Source organism: Octodon degus, unplaced genomic scaffold, assembly GCF_000260255.1.
Source record: "Octodon degus isolate 3935 unplaced genomic scaffold, OctDeg1.0 scaffold00079, whole genome shotgun sequence".
Lineage (NCBI taxonomy): Eukaryota > Metazoa > Chordata > Mammalia > Rodentia > Octodontidae > Octodon > Octodon degus.
The window spans coordinates 7,525,911-7,548,133 of NW_004524655.1; the positions used below are offsets into that span (position 1 = coordinate 7,525,911).

General features: G+C 46.1%; 1 protein-coding gene across 1 annotated transcript in view; it reads left to right on the forward strand.

Moving 5' to 3' along the window:
* Svop (SV2 related protein) overlaps positions 1-22,223 on the forward strand; it is a 98,858-nt gene that overhangs the window by 64,068 nt on the left and 12,567 nt on the right. The window contains exons 7-11 of the mRNA XM_004636273.2: positions 3,449-3,512; positions 6,535-6,660; positions 8,437-8,565; positions 12,912-12,985; positions 18,528-18,604. Of these exons, the coding sequence (XP_004636330.1) occupies positions 3,449-3,512; positions 6,535-6,660; positions 8,437-8,565; positions 12,912-12,985; positions 18,528-18,604 (470 nt within the window). The remainder of the gene's footprint in view (positions 1-3,448; positions 3,513-6,534; positions 6,661-8,436; positions 8,566-12,911; positions 12,986-18,527; positions 18,605-22,223) is intronic.

The following is a 22,223-nucleotide window of genomic DNA, read 5'->3' on the forward strand; positions in this document are numbered from 1 at the left end:
CTTCTCTTCTCTTCTCTTCTCTTCTCTTCTCTTTCTTCTTTTCTTTTGTTTTTATGTATTTGGTTGTTACAGGGTTTCATCACTCAGCTCAGACTCCTGGCAATCCTCCTGACTTCAGCCTCCCCAGTGCTGGGATTATAAGCACGCACCACCACCCCCAGACTCTGGCTGGTTCAGTCTGCCCTTAGGATGGGGCTAGCGTGGCATGTGGTGCCAGGGATCAGGATTGAACCACGGTCCCCGCGCTTTGCCTAAGCTTGCCTAAGCAGGCGCTTTAGTCCACTGAGCTATCTCTCCAGCCCCACAATGCTTTCAATTCCATCTCTCTGGGTATATGAGAACAATATCCTGTTAACGAACATGGATGTTTCAGCTTTTGGTTTTAGTACACGTATCCAGAGACAAACTCTTCAACTGAATGCATTCAAGAGATGAATTGTTCCGGCCTTCTCAGGGGTGTTCATTGCCACAGTGGTTGTCTCACTCTGAGACAAGGGAGTGGACCCTTTGTGCCCACACTGATGTGCATCCTGCGACGGGGACAAGGGGTCACTCCTGGGTAGCTTGTGGTGAGGCAGCTCTAGGTGCCCAGGCGTCATCTTCAGAGTGGCTTGCGGGTAGGAGTGCTGGCAGCAGCTGTGGAGCGTCCATAATGACCCAAGAGGGGCCTGGGTAGCCTAAATGGGACACCAGCACCAGCTGTCTCAAGAGAGGAAATTAGTCTCCCTTTGCTCAAGCTATATCACCAGCACACATACACCCTCTTTTAATTTTTATTTTGAAACTGGTTCTCACTAAGTTGCTATACTTCCCGGGATGAGCTAAAGTTTCTGATGCTCCTGCCTCAGCCTCCCAGAGTCCTGGGATCACAGGCATGTTCCACCCTGCCAGACTCTCTGGCAAGCTCACAGGCTGAGGAAGTGAAGTGGTGGGGGTGGGGGGGGGGGGGGCGTGGGAGGGAGCAAGCAGCTCAATATAACTTTGGTTATATTGAGCAAATAAGTAATCATATTGTGGCTAATGAGGCCCAGATTTCTCATTATGGACAGGAATTACAAACATGGAAACTGGGAAGGTTAGAAAGAACTCTAAGAATTTAAAATACCAGTATTGGGCCAGTGAGATAGCTCAGTAGACTAAGTGCATGGTTAGGCAAGCACAGGCACCGGGGTTTGATCCCCAGCAACACCCCCGGGTGTGCTAAGCTGGCCACCAAGACCCAATGTGGTGGCGCATACCTGTAATCCCAGCACTGGGGAGGCTGAAAACAGGAGGATCACTACAAGTCCAAGCTGTATAGTGAGACCCTGTACCAAATACACAAAATACCAGTATTGACTTATGCTTTTTATTTTATTTTTATATTTATTTATTTGTGCAGGGTCTTACTACACAGCTCGGACTCGTAGTGATCCTCCTGATTCCTGCCTCCCTAGTGCTGGGATTACAGGCATGCGCCACCACACCTGGATTCCATTGCCAGCTCAGCATGCCCAGGAGCAGGGCCAGAGTGGCTGGCAGTGTCAGGGATCGAACCCTGGCCCCTGTGTTTACCTAAGCAAGCGCTTAATCTGCTGAGCTATACCATCAGCCCTTGCCTCATGTTTTTAAAATAAATATATGTGCAAAGAAATATTGAAATAGATATAGATAATATGGCATGCACAAGGAAAGCGAGAAGTCAGGCGTGTTTATAATCTCAGCACTCTGGGAGGCTGAGACAGGAAGATTGGAAGTCTGAGTCTGACCTCAGTCTGCTAGGCAATTTAGCAACTTAGTGAAACCCTGTCCCAAAAAAACAAACAACAACAACAACAAAAGAAGAGAGAGAAGATAGACAGACAGACAGACAGACAGACAGACAGACAGACAGACAGACAGACAGTTAGGTGGTAGGTAGACAAATAGGTGATAGATATAACTGTGTAACCAGAGGCTGACAGACACCGAGCTCTCTCGCAGCTGTGTCCACCGCAAGCATCTAGAGGCTGTGACACTCCCAGGATGACGAACACATTGGACACCCAGATTGTGGTTTCTAAGCTCCACCAGAGGGGGAAGGAAAAGTGACGGACTCCCATGACGGGCAACAGACGAGCTGGACGCCCTGTTACGGCAGCAAGAGAAGCTCAAGGATGGTGGCAGCACATCAGAAAGTCAACAGGAGTCACTGGCCGGATTGGGGACAGTCTGAGGCTCAAAATCGTGATGAGTTACACATCACTGCATAAAGCAGGAATCGTGGGGGCCGGGGAGATGGTTCAGTGGAATAAGCACTTCCCTGGCAAGCACAAGGGCCTGAGTTCAATCCCCAGTTTTGCCACAAAAAAACAAAACAAAACAAACAAAAAAAACAAAACAACAACAAAAGACAGGAATCTACAAATCTATACTAAGTAAACAAATCCATAAACGCACAAGGGGGAGGAGGGAAACCTCTTCCTTACCATAGACTATTAAGTAATAAATGAAAAAGACATTATAGAGATTTATTTATTTATTTATTTATTTATTTATTTATTTTTTGAGACACGTTCTCACTATGCACTTTGCTGTGCAGCCGGGGCTGCCTCAGACTCATGCAGATCTTTCTGCCTCAGCCTTCCGAGTGCCGGATGGCTGGTTTTCTCAGTACTGTGATCTAGAGATTAAACTCAGGGCCTCACATTGGAGGGGCAAGTGCTCAGATACTGAAGCGCATTCAGGGTCCCAGAAAATTTTAAATACCATTGTTGCCCTCATCCCAGTAGCTGATTTAGGCAAAAACTAGCCAGACAGGGCTAAAGCTGGTACAAAGCAACTCCACAGGGAACAGAATATTGGCATTTTCTTGAAGAGTTCCTCCCAAAGTACTTTAAACACAAATGGAAAACAATAGTAATGTAGGGTAGGGAAATCTTTCAGCCACCAACTTAAAGCACTGAAGATTAATGTCCCTAGTTAGAGGGCAAGATGGCATCACCTGCTCCCGCAGTGATGTACTCAGAAGACCTGAGCTCCAACTCTGTGATGTTCTGCCAAGGATGCACAGCCAAATGTCAAAGGACCAGGATGGCAGAAAAAGAGGCCTGTCCTCCTTCAGCCTGTTTAAGGACAGGAGGGAAAGCAAACTGCTCTAGAACAAAGCTGCCCGTAAAGCCAGGACTTGATTTCCTCCTGTACTGGTTTTCTCTATACTCACTCGCTGGAGATAGGGCTCAATAAAAGCAGTTATACAATTTGAGAATAATCGGGGAAGTTAGTTAAAAATGCAGGTCTCAGGGCCCTGTCCCTGCGAGCCTGTTTCTGAAGATCAAGGATCTCTATATTTAGCCGTCATCCCAGGAAATTCCCATGCAAGCCACCCAGCAATCACTCTGGGCGGAAGGTTGTGTTAGAAATTCAGAAACCTGCAGCCACCTTCCCACTGGTTCCCACCTTCACCCCATCCATCTCTTTGTTTGCCCAGGGTGACGCTGTACGCCGAGTTCCTTCCCATGAAAGCCAGAGCCAAATGTATTTTGCTGATTGAGGTAAGGAGGAGGGTGGTTGGATCTCTATAGAGAATTCTGACTCTCTGGCCTCAGATCCCATATATCCTGAGCCACAGGACAAGAGAAAGGGAGTTGAAGAGAAGAACAGGCTCAGTTCACAAGACTTAAATGGATCCGTTATGTAAATCCAGACAAGAAAGAAAGAAAGAAAGGAGAAGAACAGGCTCAGTTCACAAGACTTAAATGGATCCGTTATGTAAATCCAGACTTGGCTGTTTGGCATTATGGAAAATTCCTCAGCTGACAAGAAAATCAGATCAATCCTCCCTTTAAAACCTGGTAGCAGGCAGGTGGTACTTCCTTCAACTGGAAGTGGCTTTGATCTGAGAGTTGGTGTTGACCGATGCAGTGTGCATGGTGCAAATTCCTACCCGCTACAAATTCGATAACCCTCTGCTCCTGTTCTTACCCAGAATGGCCCAGACCTCGGAAGCCATCTCCCCTCTTGTCCATTTCTGTGCCCGCAGGGCTGCGTTAAAGCTGTCAGTCCCCTGAACCATCTGATGGAGGCCTGTGGCCCACTTCCCAGCCATAAGCTGAGAAGTCTCAAGGGGAACACATTGCTGCTACATCCACGCTCCTTGCAGCCACCTAACGGGCCCCCAGGAAGCTGCCTGGTGGACCCCTCCTTGCAGAGACAGGATGGTTTGTTTGCCTCTTCTGGACACTGATGTCCACAGTATCAACCACACAGTCACTCAGACCTCCTCAGTCCCTGTGACTGCGTGGAGAATATTGATCATTTTGACCCCAAAGCCCAACCCAGCCATCCTGACGGCATCCACTTCTGTCCAGGGAGGGTGACAGTCAGTCTATCCACGCTGTTACACGTGAGTCAGGTGTTTTAAATATCAAAGTGAATCTGGGCCAGCTGATCCTAAACCTTGAAAGCACCTCCTCATCTAGCATCCTGTCCTCTCCTAGGACCCCTTAGAGTGTCCCATGTTCTAGCAATGAAAGAGTTCATTCCGAGCCCAGATGGGATGCATCGCTAATGACTAAGGGCATTTTGATTGTCAGCAACAGAAAGCAGAATGGGGTTCTCTTTAAGCAAAGGGGATTTAGGAAGCTTCTGAGACTCTAAAATTTATGATAGAGGCTCGTTTGAAATGGACAGTAGAGGTCCCAGACAGAAATAGCATACTCAACTCATCACCATTTGAGGGGGGCTTAACGGTGGCACTATTTTTACAGACCCTGCAGGTTCTTTCCATTCCAGGCCTGACGGGGCAATCAGATTGGGTAATCAGCAGCTCAGAGAGTTGTAGGAGGAGGGCTTCTGCCGAGGACATGTGACCCATGACCACCCTGTGGGTGAGAGCCAGGGGAATAAACACCCCAGGACGCTCCCCTTTCTCTCCTTCTCTGCTCCTGCTGGGCTCCCTGTTGGCTGCACCCAGTGAGAAGCCAGCATACAGGGAGCTCCTGGGATCCATGCAAAGATCTGGACTGATAAAATCCATGAGAAGGTAGAAAAGGTTGGAGAGTGACTTGGACGGGCAGAGAAGTTAGCCCCATAGGGAAGAGGGGAACCAGGGCAGTGTTAGGTGAGCGAGACGGAGGTGGATGTGAGCAGACAAAATCATGGGTGTCCATGTATGTAGCCCTGTGCACAGTGACATTATGCAAGTAGCTACATTGAGAAAACAACCCAGGTGCCTACGGAATGCATAGATATGAAAACTGTGATCCATTCAATGGAATATTACTCAGCCTTAAAAAGGAAGGAAATTCTGATACAAGCTACAACTTGGATGAGGACATTATTTAAGATTATGTTAAATAATTAATGTGATCCAGACACAAAAAAGACAAATATTATACAATTACACTTATATAAGGTAGTTAGAATACTCAGTATCCCAGTGCTGTGTTTCACAGGCATCTTTTAAGGGGCCTCCTTTCCTACCTGGCCCTTCAATCTAGTTGCAGAAGGTAGAATAGGGATTTCTAGGAGTGGGGCAAGAGGAGTATGGATAGAGTTTTTGCTTTGCAAGATTAAAAAAAGCTCTGGAGATAGAAAGTAATGGTCATTGCACAATTTGGGGTGGGGGTGGGAATCAAACTCAGGACCTCACACTTGCCAGGCAGGCACTGTGCCGTCAAGCTAAATCCCCAGCCCTGCGCAATATTTAAATGTATTTAGGGCTGGAGAGATACCTAGTAGAATAAATGCCTGCCTGGCAAGTGCAGGGTCCTGAGTTCAATTCCCGGTGCCATAAGTAAATAAACAAATAAATGTATTTAACACCACCAAAGTGTATAAAAATGGTTATAGCAACAACTTTTATACTATGTCCTGTACAATAAGTAACTGGGGGAAAAAATAATCAAAATCTCTCAGTGTAGCCGCTAACACATGGATGTCACCTACTAGCGATGGTATTAGTTTCCTTGGCAGAGCTGCCAAATTGCAAACATCAACGGGCACCATGAAAGTATTATATAGTGTGAGCCAGGCATGGTGGCACACACCTGAAATCCCAGGTTGAAGTTGGAAGGTTGAGGCAGGAGGATAGCAAGTTCGAATCCCACCAGGGCAGCCTAAGGACTTAACATCACCTTCTGTCAAAGTAAATAGAAAGATAGATGGATAAATGGATAAATGGATGGATGGATAGATAGATAGATAGATAGACAGAAAGATAGATAGATAGATAGATAGATAGATAGATAGATAGATAGATAGATGTAGAGCAGTGCAAAGGCCCTGATTCAATCCCTAATGCAACAAAAGAAATTATACAGTGTGGACAGGCCTCTAGGACACCTGTAAATATGACGCTGAGTGGTCTCAAACACCACGTAGATACTCTATGATGGAGACGCTCTCTCAGAAGGTGGTTCCTTTGCCCAGCCTTATGGATGACAGGAAAAGGATGGCCCTTAGGACCTTCCTGCCCTTACTTCCCCCATGAAGACCCTGGCCCTGCATGACCCAGCAGCCGCTCACTGTGTGCACTGTCCCACTCCACCTCTGACCCTGCTTTTCCTGTGCTAGGTCTTCTGGGCCATCGGGACAGTGTTCGAGGTCATCCTGGCCGTGTTCGTGATGCCCAGCCTGGGCTGGCGCTGGCTGCTCATCCTCTCGGCTGTCCCGCTCCTCCTCTTCGCTGTGCTGTGTTTCGTAGGTATCTTTTAAGGGGCCTCTTTTCCTACCTGGCCTTTCACTTTGTGCTTTGATGGGCAAAGATTCATCTCTATACCCCTTTTTCTTTGTTTGTTTTTTAAATCAGGAGATGAGGCAGGGGAATGAGGTCTGTGTAGTTCTAGGGTGTGGTGTTGGTGCTCCTGCGGACAGACACTTCCGAGGTGCTCTCTACAGAGAGGGCTGGGATGGGGACTGCAGAGGCCCACCATCACTGCCAGAGCTACATTTCAAGTCACCCTTTTGGACTCACTGTGCCTCATAAGTTACAAGTGACAGAACCCTAATTCAAAGGGGCTTGAGCAAAACAGAGGGACAGATACACAACAGAGGATTCACTAGAATCCAGGAGTTCCAAAGATCTCTCCATCTCAGCTCAGCATCAGCCAGACGGTCCACCAAGATCATTCCACACCCACATCACTTCATGTGTAGGACACATACGTGAAACATTATAGCCAGCAGGGCCCCTGATTCAGCCTTGAAATGGACAGTCCCTATGTATGGTAGATACTACAGTATTTCCTGGTAATCACAATAGAAATTACTCGTTACTGAGCTTCACTGTGTGACAGGTTCTGTGAGTCTCTTCACAACACTGTTATGTGTATTCCTCCCAATAATCATGAGGTGTAGGACTACAGTGAACCTCTGTATTAGTTAGGATGACACGGGTTCCTGTAACAAACGAAGCTCACAAACGGTGTAGCTTTAATACAGCAAGAGTCTATTTCTCACTGCAATTTTGAGAATGATCATTCTTTTTTATTGAGAATAAGAGTTCTTTTTGATTGACAAGTGAATTCTGGGCCCAGGTTTTCTTTCCAGCTTGTGGCTCTGCCATTCTGTAAGGCTTTGGAATCTTTTACATGCAGCTAATAGGGAAGGGAAGTAAAGATTGCATATCCATTTCTTATATATGTTGGCCAAAGATAGTCTGATTACATCCTATTCATGAGAGCAAGTCACATGGTCTCACCTAACTGTGAGGGAAGCTGGGAAATGTAGTCCATTGCAGGGCAGCCATATACAAGGTTGCCTCTATATTATAGTAAGAGAAGATTGAACTTTGGTGGACATTAGCAATCTTTGCTACATCCTTCTTTCACTGATGAGGAAACTGAGGCCTAGAGAGGCTGCTTGACTGGTCCAAGGGCATATGCTACATAAGCACCAGAACTCTAATTTGAACCAGATCTTCTGACTCCCTGCTGTTTTATAGATCACTGTTGCTTCCTTTTATAGAAATGTGTGTATCTAGTCACTTGGAGTTGGGACTCCATTAAGTTTAAAGTTCTTTCTGATTTCTTTCTCTCTCTCTCAGACTGAGTTTGCCAGACAGTGCTGAACACAGGTGAGATAGAGTTTGTGGACAGTTGGGGATGCCATTCTTAATGGTTGCCACATTTAACTCAACCCTTCCCTGGAACTCTGAAATGATAGCAGCAGGTGACAATGACAATAAAGAACTAACCCATACCAGGCACTGCACAAAGCACTTGGCCTGAATTATACCACTTAATGCTCTCAACAACTCTTAGAGGTAGGTCCACTGTTACTCCCACCTCAGAGAGGTCTACGCCTAGCACAGGGTCACACAACCACCTAACAGATGACAAAGCCAGGATGTGAAGCCAGCATGCTGGCTCCAGAGACCTTGTCCTTAAAGACCCCCACAGAAATGAGAGTGTACAGCTGGTGGGGAGCATTCCGTTCTATGCTCACCAGCCACACCTGGCTCTCCTGTGCCCCCAGTGGCTGCCAGAGAGTGCGAGATACGATGTGCTGTCCGGGAACCAGGAAAAGGCAATTGCCACCTTGAAAAGAATAGCGACAGAGAATGGAGCGCCCATGCCCCTCGGGAAGCTCATCATCTCCAGACAGGTCAGCGCCCGCTCCCACTGTCCCGGGCGGTGTGACTGTGTGCGTGCATGGGGACATGCATGAGCGAGCGTGTGTCCCCTGGGTGGGGACCGCATGTGCGTACACGGTGTGGGCAGGGTGCGATGGCCGCTTAGATTCATAGGCTCCAGCTCCTTTGCTCACCATTGACCAAATCAAGGTAGCCCATTTATTTTGATGAAAAGATTTATTCAAAGGTAGCTCAGAGGAGATAGCGGGGCCCCATTTGCCTCAAATCACCATCCGGCTGTGGCAGGTGTATGGGAGTCTTTTATAGCCAAGAACAGTGCCATGAGGGAATACAGTGAGATGATACACAGGTTCAGGCTTGTTTCAGCTCTCCCTGGACCCCTACCTCTCCATCCTTGACTAAGGAAATGACACTGGCTTTGACTTCCTGATGTCAGCATCTGAATATTCTGTCCATTCCTCTGGGCTCAGGAGAGGTGGGGGTTGGGGGTTGGATTATGCCCTAGGTTTGACAAAGTTTGAGGAAGCCATTTGTCTGCAGGGTAGAGGGGGGACCCAACTTTCACAGTTCCACTTGCCCATACTGTTTGCAGAGGTGTGGTAGGCAGGACCAGCGAGGGGAACTTGGCAACTCCATTCCTTGTTTCTGCTTTCAAGCTCTACATGTTACCTAGATAACTTAGCCCGGGATCAGAGGAATGTTATGTCTACAAACAGGTCCTGTAATGGCTTCTGTTTGGTTTTGCCTTTTGGCCCTGATGAAGTCTGATTAGCAACTATACTTGATGGGCAGGAGATGTCTGATACGAGCTCCTTCCAGGTTGAAGTGCTTTGGTGGTAGAGCACATGCTTAGCCTTTGCAGAGACCTGGGCCTGATACCCAGCGTAAACAAATAAATAACAGAGGAATTGAGAGTAATGCCGGTATGCCTAGGGTCAAATTGCCCTTTGTAGGCGTCCTTACCAGATGCTGCGCTAATTCCCTGGTAAGACCATCAGGAAACCCCCAAAAGCACCTGTCAGCACTGACCCTGCACACAAAGGAAGAAAGGATATAGCTTTAAGGCTGTAGCCTCTTTCCTCCAGAACCATCTAATCTGCCAAGAGGGGGTGGAGCACACCGATCATCCCAGCACCTGTGGGAAGCTGAGGCAGGAGGATGGCAAGGTCAAGCCCAGCCAGGGCAACTTAGCAAGGCTTTATCTCAATTAAAAATAAAAAGGGGCTAAGAGTACTGCTCAATGTGAAGGCCCTATCGCTTCTCGGCCTTTTGGCTAAGATCAAGTGTAATGTGAAGGCCCTCAGTTCAATTCCTATTGCTCCAAAAAATAAAAAAGAATCACCAAGCAGATTGGAGAAATGTGGCAAATATCCTTAAGCAGACGACAGACCGTATAAAGAAATTATCTTTCAAGATAAAATTGTATTTGTTTCTATATTATGTCCCAATAACTGAATGGAATTTCATCAGCTTGGAAGAAGGTGTTTGGAATGGCCTGACAACACAGAGGGCATGAGGCCTAGCCCAAGTCTACTCTGGGGGCCAGAGACCTGGCAGAGGGGATGTCCCAAAGAGCTGTTGTGCAGGGGCCTATTTGGTCCCCTTTGGGGAGCGTCCCATCCCTGTATGAAAATGCTTGTGTGAACAATGCAAGTGGTGGTGCGTGTCCCCAGTTCTAATGATGGACACCCCACTTGTGGGTGTCACTGTATGTCCTGCCCTCCATGTTCTGGGGCACCTCGCAGCAGGATTCTATGTGTATGATGGGATTGTGGTTCTCTGGTTACAGCAGGGAAACCAGCAGGGGCAGAACACACCCTTTGGCACTGCAGCCAGGGCCAGCCAGACCGTGGAAACAGTTCCATCCTCCTCTGGTGGCCCAGGCGGGCTCCAGGAGGCAGGCAAGCCAAGAGAGGAAGAGACAGACACCAGCTCACCAAAAGCCAGTTCTCCATATATACCTGCTAAATGTATTCTTCTTTCTCTTTCTTTCTTTCTTTCTTTCTTTCTTTCTTTCTTTCTTTCTTTCTTTCTTTCTTCTTCCTTTCTTCTTTTTTACTTTTTTTCTTTCTTTTTTTTTTTCTTTCTTTGGTATAGGGTCTCACTATGCAGCTTGAACTCATAGTGATCCTCCTGTTTTCAGCCTCCCCAGCACTGGGATTACAGATGTGCGCCACCATGCCTGGTCACTGTGGCCAGCTCAGAGTGGCCAGTGGGCAAGGCTGGCGTGGCATGTGGTGCCAGGGATTAAACCCCAGTCCCTGTGCTTGCCTAAGCAGGTGCTTAGTCTGCTAAACTAACTCACCAGTCCTGATTTGCAAAACCATGTTTTAAGAATTATTCTTTTTGGGCTGGGGAGATGGCTCAGTGAATAAGCGCTTCCCTGGCAAGCACAAGGGCCTGAGTTCAATCCTCGGTTCTGCCAAAAAAATAAAAAATAAAAGAATTATTCTTTTTACATTTTCCTATATATATTAATACAGTTGCTCATCAATATATTATTTTTATAAATGCATCAATGAATCTCTTTCTAAATATATTAATGAATCTGTTCCAAAATATAATAAGAAAATATGAACTTTCTCAGATGTAGTTAATAACTGCAAAAATTCTCCAGATATAATCAGTAAGCACATTTAATAATTAAAAAAAAATTTTAGTGGTACTGGGCATGGAACCCAGAGCCTCTAGCATGCCAGACAGACACTATCACTGAGCTACGTCCCCAGCTGGTCTTGTCTTCAGAAATATATCACACAGGGTTGGCGAGATAGCACAATGGACTAAAGCACCTGCTTAGGCAAGTGCAGGGTCTGTGGTTCGATCCCCAGCACCACACGCCATGCCAGCCTCACCCCCAGGGTGGGCTAAGCAGGCCAAAGTCTGAGCATAGTGATGCATACCTGTAATCCCCGGGCTGAGGAGGCTGTAAACAGGAAGATCACTATGAGTCAGAGCTGCATAATGAGACCCTGTAACAACCAAATACATTAAAAAATAATAATAAATAAATAAAAGAAATATAACACACACACATACACAAAGACTACAAAAGCAAGGGCATTCTCTTAGGTACTTTCTCACTGATAGGACAAAATACCTGACACCCACAAATTAAAGAAGAGATTTATTTTGGCTCACAGTTTGCAAATGTTCCAGTCGGTGGTGGGAGAAGGCCAGGGAGGAAGGAGGAGAAAGATACACCCTTCGAGGCCACGCCCCCAGTGCCCCACCTCCTCCAATCAGGCTTCCCTGCCAACCTCATATTAAGTTATAGACTCGGGGTCAGCGGATCTACTGATGAGTACCAGGCACCTGTGATACGTTCACCTGGCAAAAGCCCCACCACGAGCGCCTGAGGCTCTGGGAAGGTCATTCAGACAGAAACTATAACAGGGATCAAAAGTTGGTTGGAAGGGGAAGAAGGGAATGAAAAAGGGATGAAGAAAAGGAATTATAATGGGTTATGTACATGTGCCAATTCTCCACAAGAATATAAACATTGCACACTACAAACCTATAGAAATAAAAAAAAAATTAAAATACTATATTACACAGGTGTTTTTACTCCTGGAAACAATATTCATAGACAATCTAATACCCCTATTGCCTGTTTTGGCATTTTGTTTTTCTTCTTTCTTTCTTTCTTTCTTTTTTCTTTTTCTTTTTTTTTTTTTTTTTTTTTTTTTTGACAAGGTCTTACTAAGTAGGGTTTTGTTTTGTTTTTGTGGTGGTCTCAGCCCTCCTTGGGGGCCAGGCTGGTGCAACATGTGGTGCCAGGGATTGAACTGTGGTCCCTGCCTGCTTGCCTAAGCTTGCCTAAGCAAGCGCTTTAGACCACTGAGCTACCTCGCAGGCCCCTGATAATTTTTTTAATAAACACTAAATTACATAAAGTTGCCAACAACAAAAAAATCACTTAGCTAAATCAATCTGTTGACAAATTGGCCTGCAGTGAGTTGGCTTTTTAGTACATTCATTGTCGTCACCTGACCTGGCCTGGGGGGGAGGGGGGCTCTGTGTGTGTGTGTGTGTGTGTGTGTGTGTGTGTGTGAGGTGGTTACACACTTCCTGTGCTGGTTTCCTAGTCCCTGGGTCCTTTCCTGTGCTGGTTTCCTAGTCCCTGGGTCCTTTGGCCCCTGAGTCCCAGGCCCAGCCCTGAGGGCTCAGCATCTCAGCTCGCAGGTTCCAGGTTGGGAGTATGGGGTGGCTCCAACCCGTGGCCACTTCAGTGCTGTAGATTCGGGCCCTAGCTGCTCAGGGCCCCTGTACGGTCAGCACCCATTTCAGGCCATCAGCCCATGTCCCACAGATCTGGGCAGAAGGAAATAACCAGCATGTCCTTGTCTTCATACAGGAAGACCGAGGCAAAATGAGGGACCTTTTCACACCCCATTTCAGATGGACAACGCTGCTGCTATGGTTTATATGGTAAGAGGAAGGTGTGGCTCACCTTCACCCCATTTTATATGGCCTTTGTTTTTGTTTAGTTTTTATTTTTGCTTTTTGATACCGGGAATTGAACTCAGGACCCTGGGCTTGCCAGGCAGGTGCTGTGCCACTGAGCTATATCCTTGGGCCTGTGGCCTATGTTTTGTTGTTGTTATTTATTTATTTGGTACAGGGTCTTGCTACACAGTTCAGACTCATAGTGATCCTCCTGTCTCAGCCTCCCCAGCACTGGGATTATGGGCATGTGCCACCACGTTCAGTTTCGAGGCCTGAATGGTATACCTGGGGTTCTAGGGCTGGCACAGCATGTGGTACTGGGGATCGAACTCTGGTCCTTGTGCTTACCAGGCAGGCACTTAGACAGCCGAGTTACCGCCCCAAACTGACTGTGGCCTATGTTTTGAAGTAATTCACAGAAAACCTTTGGATCTCAGGCATCATTTACATGGAAAATCTGTATCTCTGTTTAAAAAAACAAACAAAAAAACCACATTAGGGCTGGCAAGATAGCTCAACAGACTGAATTTTGGTAGTTGGAGCATTTCCATCCTGATTTCTTCTTTATCCAGGTTATCACTTATGCTATTAGTTTTTTGGTTGTTTTATGTTGTGATACTGGGGCTTGAACTCAGGACCCTGCACTTGACAGGCAGGCGCTTAAGCTGCTGAGCTATCTCCCTGGTCTTGTTTTTTGGTTTTTGGGTTTTTTTTTTTTGAGACATGCTGTCCTATGTAGTTCAGGCTGACTTGAATCACAATGTAACCCAACCAGGCCTCGATCTTGAGGCAACCCTCTTGCACCAGAGTCCTGAGTGTAAAGATTACATCAGCTTAATTTCTTAATATTGTTTTTTAACTCCACTCATTTTTCTGTGAACTTTTTGTTTTTCGTTTTTGTACTGGAAATGGAACTCAGGACCTTGTGCTTGTCTGGCAGGCTTTGCACCACTGAGCTAAACCCCCGGGCCCCAAGAACTCATCTTGAAATACAAGATATAGCCAGATGATGTTGTATGCATCTAATACCAGCACCTGAGAGTCGGGGGCGGGAAGACTGCCATGAGTTCAAGGCCAGCAAAGTGAGTTTAAGGCCAGCCTGAACTAAGCAAGACCTTGTCTTTTTTTTTTTTTAATATTTATTTATTTATTTAGTGTGTGTGTGGCCAGCTCAGCCCACCAGGGGGCAGGGCTGGCTGGCATGTGGTGCTGGGGGATTGAACCGCGGTCCCTGTGCTTTTGCTTAGCTTGTTCTAAGTAGGTGCTCTAGACCACTGAGCCATCTCACCAGCCCAAGATCTTGTCTTAAAAACAAGCAAACATACATACATACATGAAAATTCTGTATCTCTACTTAAAAAAAAAAACAAAAAACATGTTGGTGCTGGCTAGCTCTCGTAGCTCAGTGGACTAAGTGCCTGCTTAGGCAAGCACAGGGACGGGGTTCCTCCATCCCCAGCACCACATGCCAAGCCGGCCCCACCCCTGGGAGTGGTCACCGAGTCTAGGCACGGTAGTGCATGCTTGTAATTCCAGCACTGGGGAGACTGAAAACAGGAGGAACACTACGAGTCTGAGCTGCGTAGTGAGACCCTGTACCAAACATTAAAAAATGAACACTTTGACTATAGGCCATAGGTAGAAATTCTTCTTGTAAATAGAATAAATATAGTTATATGGGTGGATGATTTTCTAAAGCAATGAACCTCTGTATTTAAGAGACAGACTGGGAGGGTGGGGAGTTGTTCAGACGTCAATAGTACATAAAAGAAACTGATATAATCAAAAGAATTAAAAGGAAACTTAATGGGGCTGGGGAGATAGCTCAACAGAATAAGCGCTTGCCTGGCAAGGGCAAGGTCCTGAGTTCAATCCCCAGTTCCGGGAGAAAAAAAAAAAAAAAAAAAAAAAAAAACCCTAAAAAGAAATCTTTTTTTACAATAAGGTTGATATTTATTATGTGTGTCAGTACCTTCCTCTCTTCCCATTTTGCTTTGGGTACCGTAGGTGGCACGTGGCCCGTAGTTTGAGAACCAGGATCTGGCCATTGATAGGTTCTGGCCCTAGTATGAATTGCTGAATTATTATGATGGCCATCTAACATGGCTGAAGCCCTTAAAACAGCAGCTTATCTTCCTAGAGACCACCTCCCCACTTCTTCTCCAACTCAGCCCAGGGTGCAATATCCTTCCCCCTTTCCCACCACCTCAGGGAAGACCCCCATCAGCTCCTCAGGTAGATCTAAACATCCCCTTCAAACTCTACCCCTGACAACAGGGCACGAAAGCCTCAGCCTCGCTTTGTTCCAATCCAGAGAACTCCTCGTCTTCCCCAGATTCTCTCCGTGTCCTCAGAGATAATAAAGCCCCTTTCCCTTTTTCCTTCTGCCTGTTTCTCTGCCATCAGTCACCATGGCCATTCTTGAAACTTCTGGTTCTGGCCCTGTTCAGTTTTTCTGAAACAACAGCCTCAGGAAGGCGCAGCGGGGCGGGAGTACAGAGTGAGCAATTACCTGAAACTTCAAGCGAGCCAAATTTCCCCCACTCTTTCCATTCACTTTGTACTAACCCATGTACATAACAGCAACCCTATGCAAAATTGGCCGGGCTTAAAGCCTTGATTCCTTTTTTAACCAGTTCTCAATTTACCTATTCACCTTTGAACAAGGGTGCTAATTAGCAGGGGAGCCTCCGCAAGTGGTTGATTGCTGGGAAGAGAGAAAACCTTTGATAATATACAGACCTGAGCTCCAGTTCTGCCCCCGCATTCCTAAGAGCTGAATCAATTCACTAAGCGTTTATTAAACACCTGCGGTGCCCAATACAAATGTGGAGTCTGCAGGATGCTTGTGGGGCTGGGTTTGCAGAGTTGAGATTACATACACCTAACTGTATGTAATTCTTCTGGGCTTGCACTATACAAGTCCTGAAGCAGTGAATGAGAGACTAATATTAGTGCACTATCAAAGTCATTAAATTTGCTAGTGTAAAATGGGCACGGTGGAAGCAGAAAACTGGAAAGTGTAAACCCAGACTAAGCCATTTAATGCCTTATGGAAATTCTGTCTCAAAAAGGGAGAGATACACTAAATGTACTAGCTGGCACATGCTTGTAATCCCAGCACTTGGAAGGCTGAGGAAGAATCACAAGTTTGAGGCCAGCCTGGGCTACATAGTGAGTTCAAGGCCAGCCTGAACTACATAGTGAGATCCTATCTCAAAAAAAAAATTTTTTTTTCTTAAAATGTGGGGACACATGGAGTAGATATATAGCTCAGTACAGAGGCTCTTGGCTCAATTTCCAGTATCACAAAAAATTTATTTTATTTATTTATTTCTAATAAATAACCGGGGATTGAACTCAGGCCCTTATGCTTGCTAGGCAAGCACTTACTCTACTGAGCTTCCTCCCCAGCCCCACAAAAAATTTTAAAAATTTAAAATTTAAAAATTTGCAAAAAAATAAAAATTAGCTAGTGCGTAGGGTCATCCCAATATCTCAGCAGATTAAAGCGCCTGCTTAGGCAGACGCAGGGACCAGGGTTCGAGCCCCAGGATGCTGTGCCAGCCCCGCCTGTAATTCCAGCACTTGGGAGGCTGAAAACAAGAAGATCACTACGAGTCCAATCTGTGTAGTGAGACCCGGTAGACCCTGTACTAAATTAAAAAAAAAAAAAAAATGCTAGCACAAATTGTAACCCAGTGAAACTCAGGTTTGGCTTCTAATTATAACTGTTCTATTGCGTATGAATGCTCTGGTCCTCCAAACTTGAATACCCCAGCTCTAGGGCCAATCAGAAATTAATAAATAGTCATCTTGCCATTGATGGGGCCCAAAGAGGAGATAAGAACCTCAAATGGGCCTGTGTACACTCTTTTTTTTTTTTCTGGGTACATTCTTTTTCTTTTTGCGGAACCTGGGATTGAACTCAGGTCCTTGTGCTTGCCAGGGAAGCGCTTATTCCACTGAGCCATCTCTCCGGCCCCTCTGGGTACATTCTTGATGAGTTGTTGCAGAAAGGCACTTTGGGAGGTGTCAGTGAGACACACAGGCTAAGCAGAGTTAGTATGAGAAAATAGCTAAGGGCCTTGCTTCAGAGTGGGCAGCTAGACAGGATCAGGCTCGCCCACTAACATGGAATGAGGCCAGGTTTTATAGAGGGGCCATGTGGACGAGGGTCCGACTGACCATTGTCTGAGAGTGCTGGAGAAAGCTCCTGGCTTCCTCCAGTCCCCAGTAGATGGCTGCCTCTGCTGGGGCCATCCCAGTTCTTAGGGTTCTGCTGGGATCTGTGGTGGCTGCAGTCTTAGTTCAAAGACTGGAGACCTGGGTCACCCACTTGTAGTTGAATGGCTTTGAGTTCTTTTACCCTGGTTTCCTGGATCTTGAAGGGAGACAAGATAGGCTGTGTAAGTTTAGGGCGAAGCAACCTTGTTTGGCAGCTTTTACACAGGCGATTAACACATCTGTATATAAAGCTGAGGAAGGGTCAGACTCAAAGTGTTAAGGTAACATAAGAGACAGAGCCAAAGTGAAGATCAAGCTTAGCTCTCCACTGGGCGACTAGGCCCATATTGAAGAATCCCTGAGGCTTGTTTGTTTGTGATTTAATTGTTTTGCTTTAGCAATAATGGTTTCAAGTCCCTACTTGCCTCAGGAGAAGACACAAATCATGTTTGTAGTAAGTAAGAGGAGAAAGGCCAGGAGTCTGTCCTCTGTCCCTACAATGATCTTTATGCCGATTCTCCTCTGAAATTCCAACATCTTGTTCATCAAATTGGACAAACTCTAATAGGTGTCGTTGGGGCTGTTTGCTTCCAAATGTTGACCCACATAATTTTTTTCTCCTAATATCAGTTGAGTAGACAGCTCTGGGGGAGGCAGGTCTCTGAGATATACTATCAGTCTTTTCTTTTTCTTTTCCTTTTTTTCAGAACCAGGGATTGAACTCAGGCCCTTGCGCTTGCCAGGGAAGCGCTTATTCCACTGAGCCATCTCCCCGGCCCCTTATACTATCAGTCTTGATATTTGTATGTGTACATGTGGTGGAGGGGACTTAACCCAAGGCCTTACTCATGCCAGCCTTGTGCTCTGCCACTGGGCTACATCACCAGTCTGCTTTGCATTTCACTGGGGAGAGGAGTGCCTTCACACTGAGCTACATTCTCAGTCCTTTTTTCCATTTTTAACTTTGAGACGACGTCTTGCTAGATCGCTCAGGCTGACCTTGAATTTACAATCTTCCCACCTCAATCTCCTGAAAACTGACATTATACACATGTGCTACTGCGGCTGGCTCTCAAGCTTAATCTTTCAAAAGACACAGAATCACTTCCTTTTATCACAGTACTAAGCTTCGTACCTACCACCCTCCTGCTTGAGGTACCCAAGAAAGTGCCCACAGACCCAAGGTGGGCCAAAGCCAGGTCCACACTGCTGCAGACACAGACCCTTCCCAGGGAGAAGGAGAAAGGGGTCTTGCCTCTGTCTGACCATCTCTTTGCCTTTGTGCTTGCTCCTGCAGGTTTTCCAATGCGTTTTCTTACTATGGGCTAGTTCTTCTCACCACCGAGCTCTTCCAGGCAGGAGATGTCTGCAGCAGTGAGTACCACAGTTCTCTCTACCAGGTGCCCAACCCCCCAGGACGTGTGCACACCCCTAGGCCAGGTTCTTCCCGGTGGGCCTGCTGTCCAAGATGCTCTAAGGAGCCCGCGTGGTCCTGTGATGGGTTGACACAATCTCATGTTGGACTTGACTTCTGAAGTAAGCACTGTTCAAAGATCCACCAAGGCATATGAGTCTTAGCTTGTTTGACCAGGCAGAGATTCATGAACCAGGTGGCACCAGACTGCAGGGAGCATGGGCTCCACTGAAGGGAGGCCAGGGCAAGCTGTTCTTAAAAGTGTCAAAGACCAAATGAGCCGGTCTTGGTGGTGCCTGCTTGTAATCCCCACACTCTGGGAGGCTGAGACAAGAGGATGGCGAGTTCAAGCCCCATCTGGGCAACTTGACAACTTAGTGAGATTCAATCTCAAAATAAAAAAAAAATAAAAAAGCTGGTGGTATAGCTTAACGGGAGGCCCTGGGTTTCAATTCCCAGTACTGGAAGGAAATACAAAAGACAACATGCCAACACATTTAGCTAAAGATCTAATGAGCGGGCTAGGAGTGTGGGTAGCTCAGTGGTAAAAGTCCTGCTTAGTGTGCTGGAGGTCCTGGGTTCAACCTTCAGTACCACAAAAAGTTACAGTAAAGATGGACTTGGCTTTTATTAGTGATCCTGGAATTGGGGGGATTTTGTTTTATTAAACGGATTTTCTGATAAGCTGAACAGAGGAGGTAGACTTCATAGAAGAAAAAGTTAAGGAAAACAGAAAGGGGTAACAAAAAGTGACTTGGTGTATTCTTCCTTTTCTTTTTCTCTTTCAATACTGAAGATCGAATCTAAGGCAGTGGTGTCCAACCCATCACACACGTGTTATTTGTTTTTCCTTTAAGACAAAGGATGTTAATATAGAGTTTTTTTTTTTTTTTTCTCAACTAAAACCTCAGTATTCAGGGTGAATAGTCGTGTTGGCACTTGGCGATAAATGGGTTTTTGGCTGGCATTTGGGCACTTGTCCCTAACGAGCCACTATCACCTACCTGGGGCCTCCCACATGCTCAGCAAGGGCTCTACCACTTAGCTACACTTCCAGTTACAGTCTCAGCTTTTCATTTTATTTTATTTTATTTTGAGGCAGGGTCTTCCTAAGCTCCCCAGGCTGGCCACAGACTTGTCATCCTCTTACCTCAGCTTCCAAGTAGCTAGGATTATAGGCAGGTGCCACTGTTACTATGGATGACAATGTTCTTAATCTCCTGTGCATGATGAACAAAGAATTGGATGCAGAGCATGCAATAGGAAGGAAAAATGTAACCAAGTTGGAAACAGGCAATGGTATGCTCAGTGAGCAGGCTCATGCTGGTGGAGGAATGGCCATCACTGAAAGCGATGGGCTTAAGAATTTAAAATGTTGGGGCTGGGGAGCTAGCTTGGCAGCCTAAGCACCTGTCTGGCAAGCACAAGGGCCCGGGTTTGATCCCCAGTACCACATACCATGCTGGACCTAAACTGTGCCAACCACTGAAACAGGGCATAGCGGTGCACGCTTATAAACCCAGCACTGGGGAGGCTGAGACAGGAGGATACTCTTGTTCCGAGCTGCATAGTGAGACCCTGTAACAATCAAATACATTAAAAAAAGGATTAAAGATAAGAAAAAGAGTGTACTCTAAGGGTAATGGAGTATACTCTGCAAAATGAGTGCAGAGCAATCAAAGTAGGAAAAGAAATACACTCTTCAGAGGACAGAGTGGCCCAAGGAGAAAGTTGAGGCCAGGAGGCCAAAAGCCCTAGTCTGTTTTATCCCTTCATCCTGATGTCATATTGAGACCATGCTATCAAAAACCTGCTTGAAGCCAGGTGTGGTGGTGCCTGCCTGTAATCCCAGCACTCAGGAGGCTGAGGCAGGAGGATTGCTAAGAGTTCAGAATCAGACTGGGCTACATAGTATGTCCAGGCCAGTCTGAATTACACAGTGAGACCCTGTCTCAAACAAACAAACAAACAAACAAACAAACAAACAAACAAGCAACCCTGTTTGAGCCTGTGCCAAAAGAATTGAACATAACGTTCTCTGATTGGTGCCAGGTACAAGACTTGTGTGCTGTTCTACGCACGAGTCCTGGTTGTGTGTGTTTGACATATCATACCCACTTGCCCAGCCAGCTTGCCATATCCTAATCTCCAGCCTCACTGTCCCGTAATTCACGGTGCCATAATTGGATGTCTGAGATGCAGTCCATATGTGTGAACCTTCAATGAGCTCTAAATCAAGAAAGGATATTGTATGTCTTGCCAGCAGGTCTGGCACACAGGCATCCTGGTTTGGGATTTCAGAATTTTCCAGAACAGGCTCTGGGGACCTTGTTGTTGTTTCATCTCTGTCTTATGACATAAGCCTTAGAACAAAAGTTGGGGGGGTCGGCCCTAGAGCTTTGCCCAGGTAGTATCTATATTACCACTGTGCCTCTAGGATTGTTTTTTTTTTTTTTTTTCCAAGTTGTCTTCAGTTATAGGGTTAAAACAGCAAAGACTTCCTGTCTTATTGGCTGCAGTACACTGACGAGGCCTCACTGATTGCTGTGAATCTCAGGTTTTTTAAAAACTGCCCCCTTTCAAAATTCAATTTGATTATACCACTTAGCACAATGACTGTGTGGTTTTGTGTGCTGGGCCCTCATGCAAGAGGTAAGTCCAAAACCAGATCCTCCCATAACTTTGTGTGTGTGTGTGTGTGTGTGTGTGTGTGTGTGTGTGGCTAGGGGCGGGGCTGGCCCACCGCATGTGGTGTCAGGAATCAGAACCATGGTCCCTGCACGCTTTGCCTAAGCTTGCCTAAGCAGGCACTTTAGACCATGAGCTATCTCCCCAGCCACTCCCATAACCTTTCTAACACAAAGAAACAAAAGCAATGACTGAGTAAAGTGGGAGGAAGCCCTTCTAGAGGTTAGCTGTTGGTTTCTGATTGGTTAAGTTACTATTTGCTCACTAGAAACCCAGTTTCCTGAGGCCTATCTTAGTCTAGTGATCTCCCAATTAATTTTTCCAACAGCCATTAAAATGAAAATTCCTTATAGCTCAAAATTATCCTTCAAATCTTCTGAAGAGTCCCAGGAAGTACAGAGAGTTTCGTGGATAGCATCCTGTTCAACAATGCCAGTGAGACACTAAGTTTGAGAACCAGGTTAGAGCCACCAACCTGGCCACACAAAAAACCACCTGGGAAGCTTTCAAACAATGCCAGTACCGATTAAATAATGAGTGCACCAAGGTAATCACTAAGGGGCGGGAGGCACCAGGCATTAGGGATTGTTAAAAGCTCCTTGGGTGATTCTATTATAAAGCTGGAGGCGGAAAACATGAGGTATATTTTAAAAAGAAAAGAAATGAAAGAACCTCTATAACCAGATGTCTGGGCTTTCAAGCTATTCTGTTTAAGATAATACTAGATGCCTAGCATTGAATTTGGGCTGGAAAACAAAGGAATCAAGAATCAAGTTGTACTGCTTGTCTTCAGGGTTTGCCTGATTCTTTCTCGTGTTAAAATTTAGTGGATAGTTTCGTTATTAGGACTGAGGGTGGAGCTCAGGTTTAGTGTGCACAAGGTTTTGCATT